At 47.5% G+C, this 23,086-nt stretch overlaps 1 protein-coding gene across 17 annotated transcripts in view; it reads left to right on the top strand.

Moving 5' to 3' along the window:
* DLG4 (discs large MAGUK scaffold protein 4) overlaps nt 1-23,086 on the top strand; it is a gene marked incomplete at its 5' end in the record, with an annotated part of 134,652 nt that overhangs the window by 98,591 nt on the left and 12,975 nt on the right. For 11 of the 17 annotated variants that reach the window (XM_081835645.1, XM_081835643.1, XM_081835633.1 and 8 more), the window contains 10 exons: nt 10,260-10,313; nt 10,467-10,519; nt 11,968-12,114; nt 13,254-13,423; nt 15,443-15,579; nt 16,771-16,915; nt 17,318-17,456; nt 18,200-18,356; nt 19,912-20,014; nt 21,822-21,936. In XM_081835645.1, the coding sequence (XP_081691771.1) occupies nt 10,260-10,313; nt 10,467-10,519; nt 11,968-12,114; nt 13,254-13,423; nt 15,443-15,579; nt 16,771-16,915; nt 17,318-17,456; nt 18,200-18,356; nt 19,912-20,014; nt 21,822-21,936 (1,220 nt within the window). Of the gene's footprint in view, nt 1-9,380; nt 9,467-10,259; nt 10,314-10,466; nt 10,520-11,967; nt 12,115-13,253; nt 13,424-15,442; nt 15,580-16,770; nt 16,916-17,317; nt 17,457-18,199; nt 18,357-19,911; nt 20,015-21,821; nt 21,937-23,086 lie in introns of those variants that run through there. The other 6 variants (XM_081835635.1, XM_081835632.1, XM_081835642.1 and 3 more) reach the window with 3 other exon arrangements.

Below are 23,086 nucleotides of genomic sequence, written 5' to 3'. Positions count from 1 at the left end.
TTTCCATCCTAAGCGCCTTGGAGGAAAGGTGGGATAAGTAACAGCAGCATAAGTGACCAAATGAATGAATGATAGTTTGCTTGGAGACAGTCAACTTGCGTGTGGGCTATACCTCTGTCTCCTCAAAGTCCCTTCGCAGAATAATTATGTTGGGCAGGGAGGGAGAGAATTCCTGCCTATTTTTCTGGTTTTTATTTTTTGGGGGACAAAGGAACCATCATGCAAGGACTTCTCATCACGAGAACCAGGTGCTGAGACTGAAGTTGACTGGCTGTCTTAATGAGAACTAGAACCTTAGTGACAGTCAGTGCTGGAGTGCTGGCTTATTTCGAATTCTGATATGCAACCCCTTTCAGGGGTGAGAGCAGAAGGCTTTGGATTCATTTGTTCAGTAAGATAAGCCTGCTGGATCAGGCCAGTGGCCATCTAGTCCACCATCTTGTTCTCACACTGGCCAACCAGATGCCCATGGGAAACCTGGAAGCAGGATTTGAACCCTCTTGTGGTTTCCAGTAACTGGTATTCAAAAGTGTTGCTTCCTCCAACTGTGACAGCAGAGCAGAGCTTTTGTGTCCAGTCCTCTTTTAAAGGCATCCAGGTTGGGGGCCGCCACTGCCTCCTGCGTGAGTGAGTTCCACAGTTTTTACCCTGCTTTGCACGAAGATCTGTCCCAAACCTTCCAGCGTTCAGCCTCGTTGGATGTCCACAAGTTCTAGTGCCGGGAGAAAACGAGAAAAAAGCCCTTTCCCAATCCACTTTACGTTGGATCCTCGTAAGAGAATCTGCAGCTGCCAGGCAGGTCTCCTCTGGGGTGGAGGTAGCCGTTTTATACAAAGGTTTTGATGCAGCTGCTGCTGCTGGCATAGACGGGTGGGTGGAGGGGTAACCAGAGAGGGGGTGAGGAGGCTACCATAAAAAAAAGAAAGTTAATGAAATGAAATGAAACTTGTCATGTCTTCAGAACAGAACAAGGCAGCCCTCATTAGCAGCTGTAAATAATTCATGCCAAGGCTCCGTTTGGAGCGAAGCGGATTTACTGCCTCCCCACCCCTCCCTGCTGTTCTCCTCTCAGAAAGAAGGGAAAAGTGGGTTGCGGGCAGAAAGACTTTTTAAAAATACACCCCCAGGAGATCCAGGGGGCGGTGTTTCTAGAGGGCGGTGCAGCCGGGGAGAGGAGGCTGGGAATGAAAGGTCCCTCTTGAGTTTTCTTCTCCGACCTTGGATGCAGCGAGAGTGATGTAACTCCTTAAAATCTGGGCCTCTCCGTGGCCCAAAAAGCACAGCCACATGGGGGGAAGGGTGTCGGCCGCCCTGCCCCTGATCTCCACATGGTCAGCTTTCCTTCCGCATGGCAGCCCTTGCAGCCCTGATTCCCCCTGTTTGCTCTCTTCCTGCCTGCCCTGGTTTTAAAATGAAAGCCCTAGAAAATGGGATTGCACAGTAGGATACTTCTGAGCATGTTCAGAATGCTTTTTCTCCTGTGAAGCTGCAGAGCTTCCCGTCCATCTTCAGGAATGTACAGGTGAGAAGGGATTTCTGGCTGGCTTTTACCTACTTTCATTTTTTTAAAAAAGAGAAATTGAATGTGAGGATTAAAGGCTGTGGGTATTGACCGTAGAATGGTTAATGGTTCTGGTCAGCTGAAGGTAGCTGCCAGGGGTAGCTATATGGCTTTTTATCAGTTCCTTGGGCAGGTTTTTTTTTTTTTTTACATAAAGGGGTTTCCTTCACCCACCGCTGACCTCAATACTGACTTCATCATGATTAGCTCCTGTGGTCTGCATTAAGAGGCATTAAATCTCTTTTCTCTTCTGGTACTTTTAAGCTGTTGGTGTAATTGAACTATAATATATGCGTGTACCATCTGTGTGTTGTGCTGGTGCACCTTCCTGGTATATCTTTGTGTGTGTGTGGTTAACCTGTGTGCCACCAGTGGCATCTCAAACACAGTAGAAAACTTCGCTGTGTAAACAAATAACAGCAAATCCTCGCATGTAGAAACTTAGTGTGTCAGGGAGAAGTGTTCCAGCCTAGCCCTTCCCTAAGATGCTGGTTATCTTGTGCTGGTGCATCCTCCAATTATATATATCTGTGTGTGCGCATGCAGGCGCATCTGTGAGCTGCAGAGAGTGCTGCATCTAAGCTTCTAGTTTTCAGGGAGATGGTTAAACTGTATGCGGCCTGCGGCATCTCACATGCAGCTGAACACCTCTGTGTAAAAAAAAAAACTTGCCAGCAAATCCCTGCATGCAGAAGCTTAGCATGTCAGGGAAATGTATTCCAGCATAGCCTTTCCCTAAGATGCTAGTTACCTTTACACAGCAGGAACTTTCTGTACAGAGGAATATTCAGTTGTGAAACTCCCCATTTGCAGGTTGAAAGTGGTATTAATTAGATACAGGTTTATCTCTTCTGGAGGATCTAGACCAAACTGATTTTATTTTTATTATTTGCTTGAGGCAGCATTCTCCTGTTGCTTTGGACCACAAGTCCCATCAGCTTCAGCCAGCAGGTTGCCTTAAATGCCCTTTAGCCCTTCTTTTGTCACTCTGCAGCAGGGATAATCAGGGGTGATGGGAGTTGTAATCTAGCAACATCTGAAGAGCAGTACTAGTATGCTTTGCACTCCCTAGTCTTGGCCTACATGTGACACCCAGCACAGCCTCTTACACATAATATCTAGCATAGCTCATCTCTCTCCTCACCCTGAGATTCATGAAAACACATCTTCAAACTGTGCTGGCCAGGGCTGATGGGATTCATAGTCCCCAAAAAAGCTGGGTGGCAGTGAAGGTTGATATAAGATTTGCATCATAGGCCTCGCAGGTGTGTGTGACTTAGGGATGCACAAGATTCCTGTACACAGACAGAGCTTTGGAGACCTAGGTGTCCTTGTGTTGACGCCATCTTCGTCTGATATCTGCACCATGTTTGTTCAGCTCTGTGCCCGCGGCTTCCTGTGGCATGGCCGGCGTTCCTTGGGACTGTGTGTGTGGGCGTTCTTAGCCTCTTGTGCGCTCAGCCTCTTTGCAGCTGTTGGTCGGGGAGCCACACAATGCCTCTCGTTCTCAGGGCCATGCTTTTGTAGTGCACCTTGTGGCCCAGTGTGCTGTGCTGGTGCAGTGTGCGTCACTGATTGTGTGCTGGTGTGGAGCAGGGAGACGTGGCCTCTTGTGCAGCACCGCAACTCTTCTTAGGAGTAAGTGTGCGCTGTGTTGTTGCCTGGTTGCAGTAATTTACAGGCGATGTGTATTTCATGTTCAGTGCCCTGCGGGCCGTGCTTTGCTTGAGGATCTGTGCCGTTTGCATGCTCCTTGTATGAGCCAAACATCTGTGGGCTTCCTGTTTGTGGCTTACATGTCTCCTGGTTTTGCATGTGGATTGTTTGTGTCTGTTTAGATGTCTGCTTTCCTGAACCCACACTGTAGACAGTTCAACATCAGCAGTACCCTGGTATCCAAGATTGCATATATTCCATCTCTGCGCTATTCTGCGCCATTCACAGCTAAATGTCCTGTATAATGTATGCCGATTAAGTCTGTGTTTGCATGTTTGTGCATAATTTATTCTATTACTGCAGTTCATGGGAAGGAGCAAAGCGCTATCCAAGGTGCTGAAGTTTTCTCAGCCCCCCCCCCATCCTCCTCAGCCCCCAAGTTTTCAGATGTAGCAAAGAAACCTATTCTTAGGGGCTAGGAACTTGCTTTTTTAAAAAAAGAAACCTGTGATTTCAAAGATAAAGAGCTCTGTTCCCTGTGCCAGATTCTCCAGCTTGATTGGGGAGCTCGCTGCATTTTGTAGCTAACCCCCATTTCATGACATAGGTGATCAGACATACTTGCTGCGTGACATACATTTCAATGTGGGCCACTGTGGTGTAGCGGTTAGTGCGCTATCAGACCAGGACCTAGGAGACAAGGGTTCAAATCCCCCATTCAGCCACATGAAGCTCCCTGGGTGACCTTGGGCCAGTCACTGCCTCTCAGTTCAGCCTACCTCACAGGACAGTTGTGAGGGTAAAATGAGAACCGTGTTTGCCACGGTTGAGCTTCTTGGAGGAAATTAAACATAGCGGAAATGCAGACGTCTTGTCATGTAAATGCACATGGTGGCCTAATGCCACAGGGCCCCATGGAGCAGAATGAGCAGTGAGGGTTTCCATATCACATGTTGAAGTTACTACATATCATCATCTAAAGGAGGTGGTGCCTCAGTTTTGCATGCAGTGGATCCAAGGTTTGATTGCTAGCATCCCGGGTTAGGCTGGGAATGTTCCCCACCTGAAATCCTGGAGAGTTGCTGCCAGTCAGTGCAGACAGTTCTGAACTTGATTGACTAGATGGTCTGTCTCAAGCTTCACTAGTCATGTTCTGTAGTCATTAAAGCAAGCGGAGGGGAAGCGCCTTAGCTCAGTGGTAGAGCATCTGCCCGGCATGCAAGGGGTCCCAAGTTCAATCTTGATGGCATATTCAGGAAGTGTTTAAAAAATGATTAATGTTTCATTATGTTTTTATATATGTTGGAAGCTGCCCAGAGTGGCTGGGCAACCTGGTAAGATGGGTAAGGGACAAATAATAAAAGCATTTTTATCATCATCATCTTTGGGTATGGGTTGGAGAAGCTCCTGTGTGAAATTCTGGAGAGACTTTGCCACTCAGTGTAGGCTAGATGGACTCCAATGGTCTGACTCCACACAAGGCAGTTTCCTATGTACCATTAAGTCTAAAATTACCTAACTGCACTGCTGAATACAGCCCCCCCTCCCTCTCTCTCTCTCTCTCTCTCACTTATATACAAATCGAGCAAGCTGCAGCTAAATGCACACGTTGCCCTCTCCAGCACAGACTCTCGTTGCAAACATGCACCACTGTGCTCAACCCCATGCCATAGTCTCTCTCTCTCTCTCTCTCTCTCTCTCTCTCTCTCTCTCTCTCTCTCTCCCTCTCCCCCTCTTCTCACACTCACAGATTCATGCACATGCACGCCATTAATGTTCTGAGACAAACACATGCAAAGATCACACCACACACACACACACACACACACACACACGTGTGTGAACATTTCCAGCTCTTCCACAAGCCTTCTCCCACACAGTTCCCTCTACCCAGCCACCCACATGCAGCTGCCAACCTGGCAGAGCCCACAGTACAAGAAGTTTCCCCCCTCCTTCCTCCCACTCCTCCTGTAATGCCACAGGCCCCAAGGGGACCCAGACCTCCTGGCATCCTCTCTGCCCTCACCTGCTAGACGCAGCCCCTTTCCTTCCCTCAGGGCCCCAGGAGCCCAGGGCCCCGGAATTCCTTACATCTAGCCTGCAACACCCTAATAATTTCAACTGGCTTCAGATTCCCCCACCTGGTTCCACCTCTCCTCAAGGTGGGGAGAAAACCCAGGGGGTCTGCTCTCAGTGACCACCTATTCTTTCCTCATCAACTCACTAAGCTTCACTCTCCACTTGGAGCAAATAATTTTAAAAAGAATTGCCTCTTCCTTATTTTATTTTATTTTTAAAAAATCTATATTTTCTCTTCTTTGACAGAAGCTTCTGTTCCGCAGAAAGCAGTCCAATGGGGAAAGGGTGATGGGGCCTGGATCCTGAATTCCCTGGGCAAGGGGTGGGGTGTAAGCAGTTCGGGATGCAAGTGAACCAGCAGCCAGGACTCTTTTGGTTTAGGTCTGGGTTTCTCAAACATCTGCGTTTGTTGATAATCTTATAAAATTGCCACTGACCCCAACCCAAATTTGCAGGAATGTAAATGACATAAAGTAAAGAAATAATCAGTATTTAGAAATCACCAGTCACCATTACTAGGAATCATAACAAGGAAGTAAATCAAGTGAATATTTTAGCAATAGGCAATAAAAAGAAGCCTTGCCGCAGAATGCTGGTGTGCTGTGGAATCCTCTTATTCAGTGAAGAGATTCCTCACTGGTAAGGAAACTGCGCTCTGTACATGCCCAGGACCATTATTTTTGAGGTTCATAGTTCCTTATTATTCCCCTGCCCTGCTAAATGTCTTTCCCCCAGGCCCTTTCAACCTCTAGGTCTTTGCAAAATGTGAAAGTGCCATTCTGCCCAAGTGCATTGTGAGAAACTGGCCCACCCCCCACCTTATAGTGCTTAACCAGCAATGCAAGTCATAACAGTGACTGACATTTAGGAAAGCCAGAGCTAGCCCATTAGTCAAAAAGAAGGTTAAAAGTGATGCACCCCATCAGCTTCATGGTTCATTTCCCAAGCTTTCCCCCCACCTTCTTCCCTCTGGTGGAGAGGTGATTTCTGTTTCATTTAAAACCATTCAGAAATCCAAGAATTCATGCAGCTGCAGTCTTCACAAAAACAACAGATAGAAAGATAGCCACAAGGACAGGAGTTGGTTCCAGGTCTTACTTCATAACACCCCGCCCACCCATATGGCAACCCCACCCCCCAGGTTTGAAAACATGTAAAAACACGGAGCAATGGATCCAAACTACAAGAAAGAAGATTCCACCTAAACATCAGGAAGAACTTCCTGACAGTAAGAGCTGTTTGCCAGTGGAATTTGCTGCCCAGGAGTGTGGTGGAGTCTCCTTCTTTGGAGGTCTTTAAGCAGAGGCTTGACAAGCATATGTCAGGAGTGCTCTGATGGTGTTTCCTGCTTGGCAGGGGGTTGGACTCGATGGCCCTTGGGGTCTCTTCCAACTCTAGGATTCTAGGATTCTATGATTCTATCCATCGTTATCACACCATTATTGCAGAGGGCAGGGCTGAATGGTACCTGAGTCTAGCACAGTCAGCCTGTATGTTGCACCCATTTTGCTGGGTGGGGACAGCAACAACAAGGACAGACTTGGAGTAATGTACAATAACCTTGCAGTGTAGTCTGGCACCCGTATCCTGACAGACTGGGTTTTTAAAGTTTTATTTTTCTTTCCCCAGGGAGGGCATGCTGTGAAGCTGATTGCACCAGCAGTGTGATTAATTGTTGATTTGTAGCAGCAATGCAATTAATTAAGGGCTGGAGGGAGTGAAGGGATCCAGGGGGGGGGGGAAGTAGGGTGGATGTTTTTCCTCAGCTGCTGGTGGAAAAAACCAAGGTGTAAACCAACTTGGTGTGTCCTTCTGGGCTCAGGCTTTGTCTACCCCATTGATCAGTACGTATACAAGAAACTATAGACCTGTTCTCTGATGCTAGTTATATATAACTGGTATATACTTCCTGTCCCACCCGCAAGAAAAATTCCTGCAGATGCCCTCATTGCTTGCCTGGAGGATGAATGGAGGGTCTCCCCAGGAAATTTGTGAGAAGTGGGGGTTTAGGGTGAGAGAGCAATGTGTGTGTGAGTGGTGTGTGTGGTGTGTGTGTGTGTGTACACGTGCGAGCATGCGCCTCTGAGTTAAACGTGCCCGTTTCCCAGGATGCCTTGCTGGCTGAGCATTGGGGGTCATGAAAATTTGAAGAGCCTGAGATTAAAATGTGCCAGGGAAACCCGATTGCAGTCAAGCGTGGAGGAAGAGAACTGGCAGTCAGCGGTGGGGGGGGGGGGAGGACCTGAGCCAGCAAAAGGGCAAGCGTTGTTTGACTGATGGAGAGAGGAGAGAGCCTGTCATCTTTTTAGATTGAGAAGCTTCAGTTTAGGGAGCCAGGCCTTAGAAGAGGAGGGCTTGAACCTAGGACAGGTGAGTGGCTTTGCCATCCCTAGCCCCCGGACTTTGCCCATCCTCTTTCCCTCAGCTGCTCATCTTGCCCTTACACCCCCCCCCCCACACACACACTGAGTTGAATATTTCAGGCTTTTTGGAGCAGCTGGGACACATAAGGAGGAATGGAATAAAAATAAACAATTGCTGCAGTGGAACAGCCTTGATCCTTTCTCCCATTTGCAACTAGTCACAGGGCATATTATTATTATTATTATTATTATTATTATTATTATTATTATTAGTTTACCGCCCTTCATCTGAAGATCAGAGGGTGGTTCACAATATAAAATGCAAAATACATAATGAAACAAAAGCAAAACAAACCAATACCCCCCTCCCACAGGCACAGTTGGAAGGCCATAGAATGTTAATCAGCCAAACATTTATCTGGTTGGAGAGAAATGTTTTCGCTTGGTGCCTAAAGATATGTAATGAAGGCAAACAGGGAGCCACTGCATAAAAGGCCAGTTCCTTTGCTCCCACCCTTGTGATTCCTCTTGTGGGGGAGGCACCCAAAGAAGGGCCTCAGGTGATCATCACAAGAAGAGGTGGTCTTTGCGGTACTGCAGTTCTGGCCCCATTTGTGTGGTTTTTTTTGGGGGGGGGTCAGCTTTTAGGGCACCCTAAAAAGCAAACCAACATCAACCATGTTAAAAAATGTAGATATCTGTCCAGGATGCAATACCCAGTTGCATAAACAGCCTCTTTTACAAGTTCAGGGTCTCCGAGTTCTGTGGGTGTGGTTTTTACATTCAAATAAGTTTCTAGCTCTCACGGTGAGTAAATAAATCAATCTTAGTCATGTGTTTGCCTTGTGCATACCACAGCTTCATAAGGTCTTGCTAAGGGTTTCACAGTGGCTGTCAGTCATGGTGGCAATGTATAAGTGTCCCTAGGATCAGATGCTGAGTGCCTTTTGGCGACTGCGAAGGGATCACGAGGGCGTCTCTGCTCTTCTTAAATCTTCTGCTGGTCCTCAGCGCAGACACTACCACACCCATCCTGATCTCCACAAATTGCGGAAACGAAATCGTCGGGAAGACTCTCATTGCATCTTTCTTGAATTTCAGGCATGCACCTGATCAGCTGTGCAATGAAACTTTTGCTCTGGGATTCTCTCCCTCCACACACAAACACACCCCTGGCAATCAAATTGGAGGACAGCCCATCCTACAACCCCTAGCCTAGAGCTGGCGATGAAATCTATATATAAAAATTGGATGCTGTTATTAAAAGCCTTAGCTATTTCCTCTCTCTGTAAATGTAGACCATAATAACAATAAACCCCATGTTCACCCCCAAAATTGGTTTCTCCACCCCCTGCCAATCTTAAATATATTTCTTGATTTTTTAAATGCAAGCGGTTGTGCTATGCAGCCTCAAGTGGAGTTGTTCTGATGCGTAAAGGCCAAGGAAACACGTTACTTCAAATATCCCCTATGAATAAACACCCACCCCACCTTCCCACCACTAGGAATGGGGTGTGGGGTTGATTGGGGTGGGTGCTAGTCCCACCCCAGAACATCCTGAACTATGGCGAAACCCGTGTTGCCACAGTAACCTTCTCCCCCTGAGGCAGATGGTGTTTCCATGGCATTGCCGTGGTTACCGTAGTCAGCAGCGGACAGTGGAGGTGGAGGAATCATTCTTTGGGTGGTGGGGAGAGAGCAAAAGAGAATGAAAGAGGATGGGGGTGGGAGAGAGAGGTTGGGTGCTTCTTGGGCATTTTAACACTCCTGGATTGGGGGGTCAAAATACCCTTTTCAGAGCCAGGAGGTAAGCCAGTCTTCTCCTAGAAGCACACTGCCCTCTAATGCCACAATTTGAAATGGTGATTTGTGGATTTTGGGTCTCTTTTCACCAGATATCTGGTGACCTCGGTTTCACCCCAGCTCATCCAGCTAGCTGTCCTTAAATGCACAATTGTAGCCCCTACATTTTCTGCTGTTATCTATGCATTAAAATATACGGACATGAGACAGTGAGGGTGGAAAGTGTGTTGGTGTGTGTGGTGTTGGTGGAACTCAATTTTTCAGTCTAATTCAAAGTGGATTTGGTTATCCATACAGAAAATGTTCGGGTGCTGCTTGGCTTATTTGGGGTTTTCATATGCTAGCAGGGCGGAAGGAGTTTAAAGGGATTTCTAAAAATCCACGGCAAGCTATTCTGGCTGAGAACAGTCATGCAAGTTCTTCATGTCTGCCAGCAAAACCCATTCTCCTTCCCTAAGCCGCACTGAAATGACCCAGGAGTTTTGCCAAACCACAGTGGTGTGGAAGAAAGAGCACAAATTTAGGGGCAGGGGAAGAAGGTTCATCTTTCAGCTTAAAACCTTCGGCGATAACAGCCATCTTTGGGGTGTGGTTTCAAAGTCTCACCAAGGGCTTCTGCTGTCTGCAAGCCAAGCAAAAGGCAGTTTGAGGGTTTTGGGAGCTTCGGCCTCGACCCCCAATTTGCTACCTACGGCCTCTCCTACCTGTGTGAAACAGCCCCACAACCACATTTAGGGACCATATTGCTTTGGGGACAGTTGTCCATATCATTCTTTTCTGTCTGTTTCTCTTCCTAGGCCAACTCCCCACCGGTAATTGTCAACACAGATACCTTAGAAGCACCAGCTTATGTGAGTTACTGGATGAATTCTTCCTTTTCTTCCCCCCTCCCCACAACCTTTCACACTTTTAACATATTCCAGAACACACACCCATCCCCATTTTGTTTGCTCCCCCCCCCCATGCTGCATTAACACAATTCCTCTCTGTCCCCTCTCTTTCAGGTAAATGGAACGGAAGGAGAAATGGAATACGAAGAAATAACTCTAGAGCGGGTAATTCTTATAGACATCGTTGATTCTGGGTGGGTGGGTATTTTTTTACTTAGGCCAGGGAACCTAGACGGTCACTTTTTCCAGGAAGGATTTGATCACTTAACGATAAATCCACAGTTACAGTTGATTGGGAGGTCTTGTGCAACAAACCTGCTCCTCCCCTCCCCCCCTCAAGATTAGACTTTTTTGCAATTAATGGAAGTGATGGGGAAAGGCACCGGAAAGTGTGGGTGATCCTTGCTTTGATGCAGCGTCATCATACCAGCTGCACTGGCTCCCGGTGGAGTACAGGATCAGGTTTAAGGTGCTGGTTTTAACCTTTAAAGCCCTATACGGCCTAGGACCCTCGTACCTACAGGACCGCCTCTCCTGGTATGCCCCACAGAGAAACCTACGGTCTGCAAATAATAACATCCTCAAGGTCCCAGGCCTCAGAGAGGTTAGGCTGGCCTCAACTAGAGCCAGGGCCTTCTCGGCCGTGGCCCCGATCTGGTGGAACGCTCTGTCACAAGAGACTAGGGCCCTGCAGGACTTGACATTTTTCCGCAAGACAGAGTTGTTCCACCAGGCCTTTGGTCAGGGCGCAGCCTGACTCCTTCCTCTGGCAACCTGCACAGAATTTTGTTTAATCGGTTGCCATTAATTTGATTTTAATTAATTTTTATAATGGAATATTTTTAGAATGTGTGATTATTTGATTGTTTGATTATTTGATTGTTGTTAGCTGCCCTGAGCCCGGCTTCGGCTGGGGAGGGCGGGATATAAATAAAAATTATTATTATTATTATTATTATTTAACCTCCCCTCAAAGAAATTGGAGTGACTGTTCATTAAATAACCAGCATCATCTAAGGTGCATTCAAATGTGGGGAATATTGTGTTAGTTTTCCTGATTATAATGCTAGTACCTGTTGTGTTATGGGACTTTGGCTTTTTGACCAATGTACCAACATGCCGCGCTAAATTTCATTCACACTAAGAAACGTCATTAGGCAGCATCGCTGCTCCCCCACTCTTTCCGCACATGTCTGCTTCTCTTCTCTCCATGATTACCCCATGAAAACAGCAGGAAAGAACCATATGCCAGTGTACCTACCATATGCCACCCCAAATTTCACTACTTTACTCCCGCCACTTTCTGGGTTAAGTGGGCTGCAAACTGTGGGGTTTTTTTTCTGGAATCAGATAACATGGAAATGAACATTAAATGTGGAATTATATTCTATCGGTTTTCTAGAAATGGCTCTTACGTTATGTGGAACCTCAAATATAATGCAGGAATTAACACATAAAGAAACATCAGGGAAATTGAATAGCCTATGTGATTGCAGCCTTAATCAGGATGAACGAACAATAAACAGGTTATTTGGAAGAGTATGTATTTTTTTTAAAATGGGGGTCCCAGGCCTTTGTTCATGCTCTAATTAAATTCTGGCCTCTTCCTTTGGGTGGGGCATGACTTTTTCCTCCAGGGTAACTCCGGTTTGGGATTCAGCATCGCCGGTGGTACTGACAACCCCCATGTTGGCGATGACCCCAGCATCTTCATCACTAAGATCATCCCTGGTGGGGCAGCAGCACAGGATGGCCGGCTAAGGTACCAATGGCTTTGGGGGAAGCTTTTTTTGTAGGGAGGGTGCTGACTGGGCTGGAGACAGTGAGTCTTTTTCTAAGGCACTTCCAGGTGGCCGTTAGTCCCACGTGGGATTCATCTCAGCAATTTCAGGCTGCACGGTGAAAGTGGGCTAGTCCTCTTGTGCAACAAACTTGCTTTCCCCCCAAAGAGCGGACTTATTGCGATAAGGAAAGTGAAGGAGAGATGCATTGGAAATTGTGGGATAACACTTGCTCTGATGCAAATGAAAACGAATGCTCATTAAATAGCCCACATTGTCTATAAACTCCCTGCAAAAGCAAATCAGGATGAATGCTCCATAAGCTGGTCATCTGGGAGTTTGGGAAAGGGCTCAGAGGTCATAGAACATCTGCAAAAGGTCCCAGTTTCAATCCCCTGGTATTGCAAATAAGTAATTAAATTTGTATACCACCCTTTATCTGCAGATCTCAGGGTGGCTCACAGCATAAATGGCATCTCCAAGGGGAGCTGGGAGAGAACCCAGGCTGAAATCCTGGCGAGACACTCTTGTCAGTGTGAACAATACTGAATTAGATGGACCATTTGGCTGGTTCAATATAAGGCGGCTTTCTATATTCCTAAGTTTTGAAGAAAGGGACATAGCTCAGGGATCGAGCACCTGCTTTGCATGCAGAAGGTCCCAGGTTCAGTCACCGATGGCATCTCCTGGGAGGGCTGGGAGAGACTTCTGCCTGAAATTTTGGAGAGCCACTGTTGCGTGTCTACATGGGGAATATTGATCTAGGTGGGCCACTGATCTGACTCAGTACAGGGTAGCATCCTATGTTCCTTCCAGTCAATACAAAGGTGTCTTCAGCCCCTTACGTGCCTGCAGGGGCTTTTGTTGGAACAGTTTCTTTGCCGTGTAGAAGGTTCTGAGGTTCAATCCTTGCCATCTCACTTTTCAAAAAAGAAAAGGGGGATGAGGATCAACGAGCGAGTTTCAAGAGAGCTGGAGAAGTGGGTGGGTGAATCGTTTGTCTGGTTATCAATGAGACTTTTGCCCAGTACCTTTTACCCTAGGGCAGTGGCCCCACATGTTTCAGTAGCTCCCAGTATCCTGGTGCTAAACGTGTCTTTCTGATCTGGCTGTGACACAGGGTGAACGACAGCATCCTCTTCGTCAATGATGTGGACGTGCGGGAGGTGACGCACAGCACGGCTGTTGAGGCCCTGAAGGAGGCCGGCTCCATTGTGCGTCTGTATGTCATGCGCAGGAAGCCCCTGGCCGAGAAGGTTATGGAGATCAAGCTGATCAAAGGCCCCAAAGGTGAGGGAGCCTAGCTCTGCCTCCCCCCCCCCACAACTCCTTAAAGAGCACCCAACCCTTCAGGTGCATGAGAAGGGACTGCAGAAAGCTGTTTTGTAGAGGCTTTTCCCCTTAGAAGCATTCTCCTTATTTCAGGGGAAGAGCCATAATCCTGAATCAAGGATGGGCAACCTATTATAATAATAATAATAATAATAATAATAATAATTTATTATTTGTACCCCGCCCATCTGGCTGGGTTATAATAATAATTATTATTATTATTATTATCATTTTCTTTATTAATTTAAATTTCTATACTGCCTTTCATCTGAGGATCACAGGGCAGTTTAAAATATAAAAACACAAAAATGCATAACTTAGTAACACACAAAAACAATAAGCCGCCCGCTGCAGTTTTAAAGGCCACAGATTGTTTAATTAGCCAAAGGTCTGGGAGAAGAGGCACATTACATAAAGAAATGTAACGAAGGTGCCAGGCGAGCCACCCTGGGGACATCATCCCACAAATGGGGAGCTACTACAGAAAAGATCCGTTCTTGTGTTGCCGCCCTCCAGACCTCTCGTGGAGGAAACACACTAAGAATGTCCTCAGAGGATGATTACAGGGTCCAGGTTAGTTCATTTATTTATTTGTCAAATTTCTATACCACCTTTGTGGGCTAAGCAGCACTTTATCCTGGTGGAAAGCAGTAGTAGGTGGGGCCAGACACACACACACACACACACACAACTATTTCCTGTGGAAACAGAGACCAATATTCAGTTGTATCCAATTCAAGTCCTACTTATAGTAGACCCATTGAGATTAATGAGACTAGTGTAGTCATGCTCATTAATTTCAGTGGGTCTGCTCTGAGTAGGGCTAGCATTGGATACAACCCTAAATAACTTAATTCCAGTTTCACTTCCCATTTTCTCCATGGACTTTTAAAAGTTTGTTTAAAAACAAACACTCCTTATTTTTCCTGACTGTGCAAAAGGCAAAAAGAGCTTAGTAAACCACAGGAGCGTAATGCAAATAAAATCCATGCTCAGCTGAACTGCAAGCTCTGCTTTTCAGGTATTCAAAGCCTCCAACTTCAAAATGGAATTGCATCCAAAATTGGATGTACGCGGTTGCAAAATGCATGGACATTGTTTGCATATCTGCAAGGAACACAAGCCTGGCGGGGGAATAAATTCTCCCACTTCATCCCCCTCTTGGGGATGAATTGCCACAAGTGAATGGACATATCTAGCTTCCCCCATTCCATGCAGCCTAGTGCCCTCCAGATATTTTGTACTACAATTCCCATCAGCCCCAGCCAGCTATGGGGGCTGGAGGAGACTGCTCTAGGAAAACTGGATACAACCTACTATGGAGAATTCCACCTTGTCTCAATGACTCTGTCCCCTTGCACTATGGAGAATTATCATCTTTCTAAAAAGGCTCCTCCCATGGGGGAGTAAACCCCGCCCTCTTCAAAAGTCTCCGGCTCTGCTGGTGCCACTTTCTTCCTTACCTGTTAAATAATAATAATAATAATAATAATAATAATAATAATAATAATAATAATAATAATAATAATTTATTTATACCCCGCCCATCTGGCTGGGTTTCCCCAGCCACTGAATATTTCCAACTGAATATTAAAAACAATACAGCATTAGACATTAAAAACCTCCCTAAAGAGGGCTCCCTTCAGATTTCTTCTAAAAGTCAGATAGTTGTTTATTTCCTTGACATCTGCTGGGAGGGCAATCCACAGGGCGGGGGCCACTACTGAGAAGGCCCTCTGCCTGGTTCCCATGTAAGCTCCCTTCTCGCAGGGAGGGAACTGCCAAAAGGCCCTCAGCACTGGACCTCAGTGTCGGGGCAGAACAATGGGGGTGGAGATGCTCCTTCAGGTATACTGGACCGAGGCCGTTTAGGGCTTTAAAGGTCAGCACCAACACTTTGAACTGTGCTCGGAAACGTACTGTTGATTTTCTTATTCTTTTATTCTTTCTCTTCCCACCTTCCTTCCTTCCCCACAGGTCTTGGCTTCAGCATTGCAGGTGGCGTTGGCAACCAGCACATCCCCGGCGACAATAGTATCTACGTCACCAAAATCATAGAGGGGGGTGCAGCCCACAAGGACGGGCGCCTGCAGATTGGGGACAAGATCCTGGCGGTAAGGATAGGTGGAGAAGGCCTGATGCCAGAGAGCAGCTGGGCCTGTTGGTCTGGTCCATACCCAGACTTCAGGGAAGGGAAGAAGGGGAGGGAAATCTGGGAGACCAGCGTTCAAATCCCCTCTCAGCCATAAAGCTTTCTGAGTGGCCTTGGGCCAGTCACAGTCTCCTCTCAGCCTAATCTACCGCACAGGGTTGCTGTAAGGATAAAATGACAAGAGTGGAGAACCATGTACACCAGGTTGAACTACTTGGAGGAAGGTGGGATTTAAATGGAATAAATAGCAAAAATAATTTAAATGGACTGAGTGGTTCCCTGGGTTCTTTCTGAGGGTAAACAGAAAATGAGGGGAGGGAGGGGGGTCTCGCAAGAACTCCAACCCCCAAAAGTGAAAAACACAACAGAGATGGCCAATGGTTTTAAGTATGCCTTGGGGCTTGTCAAAAGGGGCCTAAAATATTAGACTGTTGAAAATGGTACACAATGCAAAACAAATTACCTCTCTGCACAAATCTGGGTAATTTGATTTGTTAGCCCTGGAAATCCACAAAATTCATTGAAGACCAAAACCTTGGTAAGCTGGATGGCCATATTGTGGCTCAGTCCTAGCTGTCCTGTGTCTTGGGTTTCTTTTGCCCTGTGAATGTTTGACTGCCCCAATTCCACATCTCACAGAAATACTTAATTATCTTCTTGTAGTGTCTGTTTTTATTTATTTTTACCAACCTAAGTAAAAAGGGCTTCTCTGCCTTATCCCATTGGAGTCATGAAGGTGTTATTTTTCCTCGGCCTAAACCTTGGCACAATACCCCACACTAGTAACTGGAGACTGAGTGTTGGGTGGGTTGATTTTTGGGAGAGGAGAGGTGCAGTGAATAAAGCAGCCTTTGCTAATCTGGTCCCTTCCAGATGTTCTGGACTGCAGCTCCCAGTCTGGGGCTGATGGGAGTTGTAGTCCCAAACAACTGGAGGGCACCAGTTTGGCAAAGGCTGGAGCAGGCGCAAGGTATGTGATCAGCCAGACCTTGGGCAGGTTTGGAAGCAGAGAACTTCCCCAGATCACTGAGTACCACTCCAGCCTGCAACTAGGAATCAGAGGACTGAAAGCCCACCCTTCTCCTTGAAATGCTACTTTTCTATAAGCAGGGATTATTGTTATATATGCTTTCCCATGCCCACACCTTGCCAGGTAAACAATGTGAGCCTTGAAGATGTTATGCACGAAGATGCCGTTGCAGCCCTGAAGAACACATATGATGTCGTGTACTTGAAGGTGGCCAAACCCACAAATGTTTACCTGAATGATTCTTACGCCCCGCCTGACATCACTTCCTGTGAGTGGTTTTCTGTTCGCCCTACTGTGTCTGTGTTTGGCTGTCTTGTGGACAACCGGTTAAAAGGGAGTGTCAATTCAGACACTGTCTGGGACACAACTGGATTTGATGGTGGAAGATTATCCTAAACTGAAGATGCTTGAAAAACTGTAGATTTTTGTGTTCCACACATTTCACATTTTTATTGCCACATTTGCAGTTATAAATACTGCTGGATTTGGGGTGATTTAGAAAGTTAGCAAAGTGTTTAACATACCATGTTAATAATAGCGGGACACGATCTGTTGTTGTCCAGCCTGATTTAAGAGCATTTCTCAATGTTGCGTTCATAACTTTGGTTTCACTGCCTTCCACTGTGCTGTTAAAGCTTTTATCTTTTTCTTTTTTCATGCATTCTGACAGCCTATTCCCAGCATCTCGACAATGAAATTGGTCACCAGAGCTACCTGGGCACAGACTATCCACAAGCCATGACCCCCACCTCCCCTCGGAGGTACTCCCCCATCCCTAAGGAGCTGATGGGTGAGGAGGATATACCCAGGTAAGCTGTGCCCTTTCTGGCTCCTCCCTCTGGGCGTGGCTGTTCCGGTTTCCCATAGCACCACCAAGCAGCAGTTGCTGTTTGTGGTCCTGAAGAGCTTCTCTCTGTTGCCCAGTTTAGAGCTGCACCCTTCTTCCCCCATCACCTTGTGTGCATCTCATCCACCCTATATCTAGCTACTCAAGGCTGCCAGAGTTGTGAATATTTTGGCACAGGGTAGTAATGCAGCCAGATGCAGGTGGCGCTGTGGGTTAAACCACAGAGCCTAGGACTTGCCGATCAGAAGGTCGGCGGTTCGAATCCCCGCGATGGAGTGAGCTTCCATTGCTCGGTCCCTGCTCCTGCCAATCTAGCAGTTTGAAAGCACGTCCAAGTGCAAGTAGATAAATAGGTACCGCTCAGGCGGGAAGGGAAACGGCGTTTCCGTGCGCTGCTCTGGTTCGCCAGAAGCGGCTTAGTCCTGCTGGCCACATGACCCGGAAGCTGTACGCAGGCTCCCTCGGCCAATAAAGCGAGATGAGCGCCGTAACCCCAGAGTTGGTCACGACTGGACCTATTGGTCAGGGGTCCCTTTACCTTACCTAGTAATGCAGCCAGCCCCCAACTTCCTCTTTCCTGTGGGGGTTGTGTAGGCCCCAGTCCTGTTGGGCATTTGGAGTTGGTGGCTCGTTGCTGCCTGCCGCTGCATCCGCAGCCAGCAAGCTGCTTCCAGTTTCCCCCAATTACTCTCCTTCCTTCTGCAGGGAACCGCGTCGCATTGTCATTCACCGTGGCTCAACAGGGCTGGGCTTCAACATTGTTGGGGGTGAAGATGGCGAGGGAATCTTCATCTCTTTCATCCTGGCTGGGGGGCCGGCCGACCTCAGTGGGGAGCTCCGGAAAGGGGACCAGATCCTCTCGGTAAGAACCGTTCCTTATCCCTGCATTGGCAGGTGCCTGGTTGGAAGAGGCAATCGGCTGGTACCCTACGATTAAACCTAAATGATGCCCACCTCCCTTCATAAGAATTAAGATTAGCCCTGCTGGATCAGATCAAAGGCCCATCTAGTCCAGTTTCCCATAACGGACAATCGGGTGCCCCAAACGGAAGTCCATAACCAGCCCATGAACGCAGTGCCCATCCCCTTCTCACAACCCCAAGCAAACAGTTATTCAGAGACCAGCTCCCTCTTATCCTGGATGCAGCACATTGCCACCCTGGTTAGTAGCTGTTGATAGAATCAGAGATCTGTAGAGTTGGAAGGGACCACGAGGGTCCTTTAGCCCAGCCTCCTGTAATGGAGGAATCTTTTGCTCTTCATGGGGCTCTAACCCACAACCCTGAGGTAAAGAGTCTCATCCTCTGCCAACTGAGCTATCCCAGGGTTTTCTCCCTCTATGAATTTGTCTGTTAAAGCAGTCTCTACATCTTTTGGTAGCAAAAGCCAGAGTTTTAACTCTGTGCTGTATGGAGACATCTTTCCTTTTGTCTGGCTTGAATCTTCCAACATTCCGCTTTGTTTTATGATCCTGCTGAGTTCCTGTGTTACAAAAGGGGAAAATTTCTCTCTATCCACTTTGGTCCCCTCTGGATATCCTTTTTATTCTGCATTCATGATTATTTGTGCTCATGATTGTATTGGGGTGATTTTTATACTCAATCCCACTTTCAGCATGGTATGTTCCTGCAAATGTTTTGGCGTGAACATGCTGCTTTCTTTCTAATTAGTTCATGTTCCATAACTTCCTCCTGAAATTCTGTAAATTTTTATACCACAAATGTTCTGGTTTATTTTTTTGTCCCATGTTTGGACATGTTCACGCCATACATTGAAAGCACCATGATACCACAGTGATAGCGCCCCCCAAAGAATCGTGGGAGCTGTAGTTTGTTAAGGGTGCTGAGAGTTGTTAAGAGGCCCCTATACCCCTTGCAAAACTACAATTCCCAGAACAAAACAAATTCCTTCCAGTAGCACCTTAAAGACCAACTAAGTCAGTTCTTGGTATGAGCTTTCATGTGCATGCACACTTCTTCAGATGCACACGAAAGCTCATACCAAGAACTGACTTAGTTGGTCTTTAAGGTGCTACTGGAAGGAATTTGTTTTGTTTTGACTATGGCAGACCAACACGGCTACCTATCTGTAACTGGTACAATTCCCAGAGTTGTGGTAGTTAAAGCACTCTAGCGTTAAAGCACTCCAGATGGCAGTAATAAAGTGGAATGATGTGTTGGTAGCCTGCTATAAATCCACTGCTAATGCTCTATTATTACAGCCATGACTTGTTGCAGGACCACCCCCGCCCCCCTGCAAAAAGCCACCACCAGCCTGAAGGGACATCTTTCCCACACTCTGAATAATGTTATATACCTCTATTATGTTCCCTCCTTTACTTTCCTCTTTTTCTAAGGCAAATAGCCTCAGATGTTGGCCCAGCCTCTTGATCATTTTGGGTGCTTTTTCCTTCCCAGGTCAACGGTGTGGACCTCAGGAACGCCACACACGAACAAGCAGCCATTGCTCTGAAAAACGCCGGCCAGACGGTCACCATCATTGCTCAGTACAAACCGGATGGTGAGTTCTGTTCTGCAGAAGCCCCTCCTGAGCGGGAAGAGATTTGTGTGTGTGTGTGAACTGCCTGGGAAATGGTCCTGTCGCTGCCAAGTGGGGTGGGGCAGTGGTGCCTGTTATCCAAGGAGCAATGTAAGGCGTGATGGAGATGTCCTAGGGGAGAATCCTCAGCATTTTCACCTTCAGGGATGAATGAATGGAGAGATTGCAAGACTGCAAGGAAAGGTGGTCAAGGAACCACATGAGAGATGATTGGTGCCTGTTGATGGGAAAATGGAAAGACAGAAGGGTGGGAAGTTGGGTTGGTTGGTTGGTTGGTTGCAGGCAGGCACATGTAGGGCAAGGCCATGTGTGACAAAGGGAGGGGGCAGTCTGTAAGTACCGTATTTTTTGCTCTATAGGACGCACTTTTTCCCCTCTAAAAATGAAGGGGAAATGTGTGTGCGTCCTATGGAGCGAATGCAGGGGGGAGGCAGGCAGGAAAAGCCCCCAAAAGCCACACACAAGCTCCGCACGGCTCTTGCGGGCTTTTCTGCGGCCAGTCAGTCCCTTCTCCCTCCTCGTAGAAAAGCCCACAGGAGCCGCGCACTCCTTAAAGGGTGCGTGGCTCCTGTGGGCTTTTGCGGGAGGTGGGGGTATTGCCATAGCCGCGCGCAGCCTCTCCCTGCCAGAGAAGTTGCACGGGGCTAAAGAAGCCATAGCCCCGTTCAGCCTCTCCCGGCTGGAGAGGTTGCGCGCGGCTATGGCAGAAGCCAAGACAGCGAGCCGGATGCATCCCGCTCACTGTCTTCGCTTCTTTGCTCTTTGGGGCTGGGGGGCAGCGCTTCCCCCCACCGCCAGACCCACAAGCTCGGGGAGCAGTGGAAGGCTGCACGCCTTTCCGCTGCTCCCCCACCTGCTCTTTGAGGCTGCATGGCCCAGGTGAGCCCAATATGGTTGAGGTGAGAGGGAAACTGTGCAATGGGGTCTGTTCAGTGGTTTGTGGGGGGCTGGGGCCACATTCACACTGTGGATTTAAAGCGGTATCATGCCACTTTTAAGTTGTCATGGCTTCCCTCACCCCCCAAAGAATTCTGGGAGCTGTAGTTTGTTATGGGTGGTAAAAGGTGTTGGGAGACCTCTTTTTCCCTCACAAGGCTGCCTTGGGAAGAGGGATAGATGGTAAAACCCCTCTGGCAACTGTAGCTCTTTGAGGGGAATGGGTGGGGTGTCTCCTAACTATTTTTAGCACCCTTAACAAATCACAGCTGCCAGAATTCTTTGGGAGAAGCAATGGTTCCTTAAAGAGGTATCATAGTGCTTTAAATTGATGGTTTGATCTGTGGAGACTGGTGGAAGGTTTGGAAGACTGGGTTGTGGAGTTGGGTGGGCATGTGGGCAGTTGTGTAGCCGAATGAACTACAGTGGTGCCCCGCAAGACGAACGCCTCGCAAGACGGAAAACCCGCTAGACGAAAGGGTTTTCCGTTTTGGAGGCGCTTCGCAAAACGAATTTCCCTATGGGCTTGCTTTGCAAGACGAAAATGTCTTGCGAGTTCCCGCGGGGTTTTTTCCCTCCCCCCCCCTTTTCCTAAGCCCTGAGCCGCTTATCAGCTGATCCACTGATAAGCCGGTTATCAGCTGATCCGCTAAAAGCCGCTAGACCGCTAATAGCGCTAATCCGCTAAGCTGTCAATGGGCTTGCTTCGCAAGACGAAAAAATCGCCTCACGGAACGGATTAATTTTGTCTTGCGAGGCACCACTGTAGATGCTTCTGTGAGGGAAGTTGAGTCATACTGCCCCTGACCCTTTCTGTAACCACCCACTGCAGAGTACAGCCGCTTTGAAGCCAAGATCCACGACCTCCGGGAGCAGCTGATGAACAGCAGCTTGGGCTCAGGGACAGCATCACTGCGGAGCAACCCCAAGAGGGGTTTCTACATCCGGTGAGATCGCAGCTGCCTTCTCCTCAGTAGCTTGGCCACCCCCCGCCCCCTGTTCCTGAATTACTAGTAGATGCCACCAGAATCCATAATACTGCAGGTCCCTTTGAGTTTGATCTATGGGGGCTGGGTTCAAAAGCCATTTTCTTCCTTGGGCTCACTTTCTCCCACCTGTAAAATGGGAGTATGTCAGGGTTGTCTTACGGCTGGATAATAATAATAATAACAATAACAACAACAATAATAATAATAATTTTTTATTTATACCCCGCCCTCCCCAGCCAAGGCCGGGCTCAGAGCGGCTTACAAACAATAATAAAAACAAGAAGAATGATTACAACTTAAAAACAAAAATAAAATACAACATTAAAATAACGGAACATTAAAATATTAAAATGTAGCCTCATCGCAGGAAGAGAAGGAAAAGAAAAAAGAAAAAGAGGGAGGGAGGGAATCAAATTGGCTCCAAGCCAAAGGCCAGGAGGAACAACTCTGTCTTACAGGCCCTGCGGAAAGAAATCAGATCCTGCAGGGCCCTGGTCTCATGAGGCAGAGCGTTCCACCAGGCTGGAGCCAGTATTGAAAAGGCCCTGGCTCTGGTTGAAGCCAATCTAACTTCCTTAGGGCCTGAGACCACTAGGGTGTTGCTATTTATGGACCTTGAGGCTCTCCATGGGGCATACCAGGAGAGGCGGTCCCGTAGGTACGAGGGTCCTAGGCCGTGAAGGGCTTTAAAGGTCAAAAGCAGCACCTTAAATCTGACCCTGTACTCCACCGGGAGCCAGTGCAGCTTGAAAAGCACTGGGTGAATATGCTCCCATGGCAGAGACCCCGTGAGGAGCCTCGCTGCAGCATTCTGTACCCGCTGGAGTTTCTGGGTCAGCTTCAAGGGCAGCCCCGCGTAGAGCGAATTACAGTAGTCAAGCCTGGAGATGACTGTCGCATGGATCACTGAATGAGTTCCATATAAGCAATTATGAATTATGATAACCTCTTTCCTTTGAAACAGAGAGGCATTTTAACCAAAACCATCCCTTTTATGTTGTTTCTGAGTCTGAAACCTATAACTAGACTTAGTGTCTCTTTATGCCCAGGGTTGGAAAATAGTATAGCCCTGCTGATGTTGCTGGACTACAACTCCCATCTTTCCTGA

Source organism: Podarcis erhardii (genome assembly GCF_964252035.2).
Source record: "Podarcis erhardii genome assembly, chromosome: 13".
NCBI classification, from domain to species: Eukaryota; Metazoa; Chordata; class Lepidosauria; order Squamata; family Lacertidae; genus Podarcis; species Podarcis erhardii.
The sequence above is the reverse complement of the archived record's forward strand: the minus strand, read 5'-3'. Positions and strand labels throughout refer to the sequence as shown.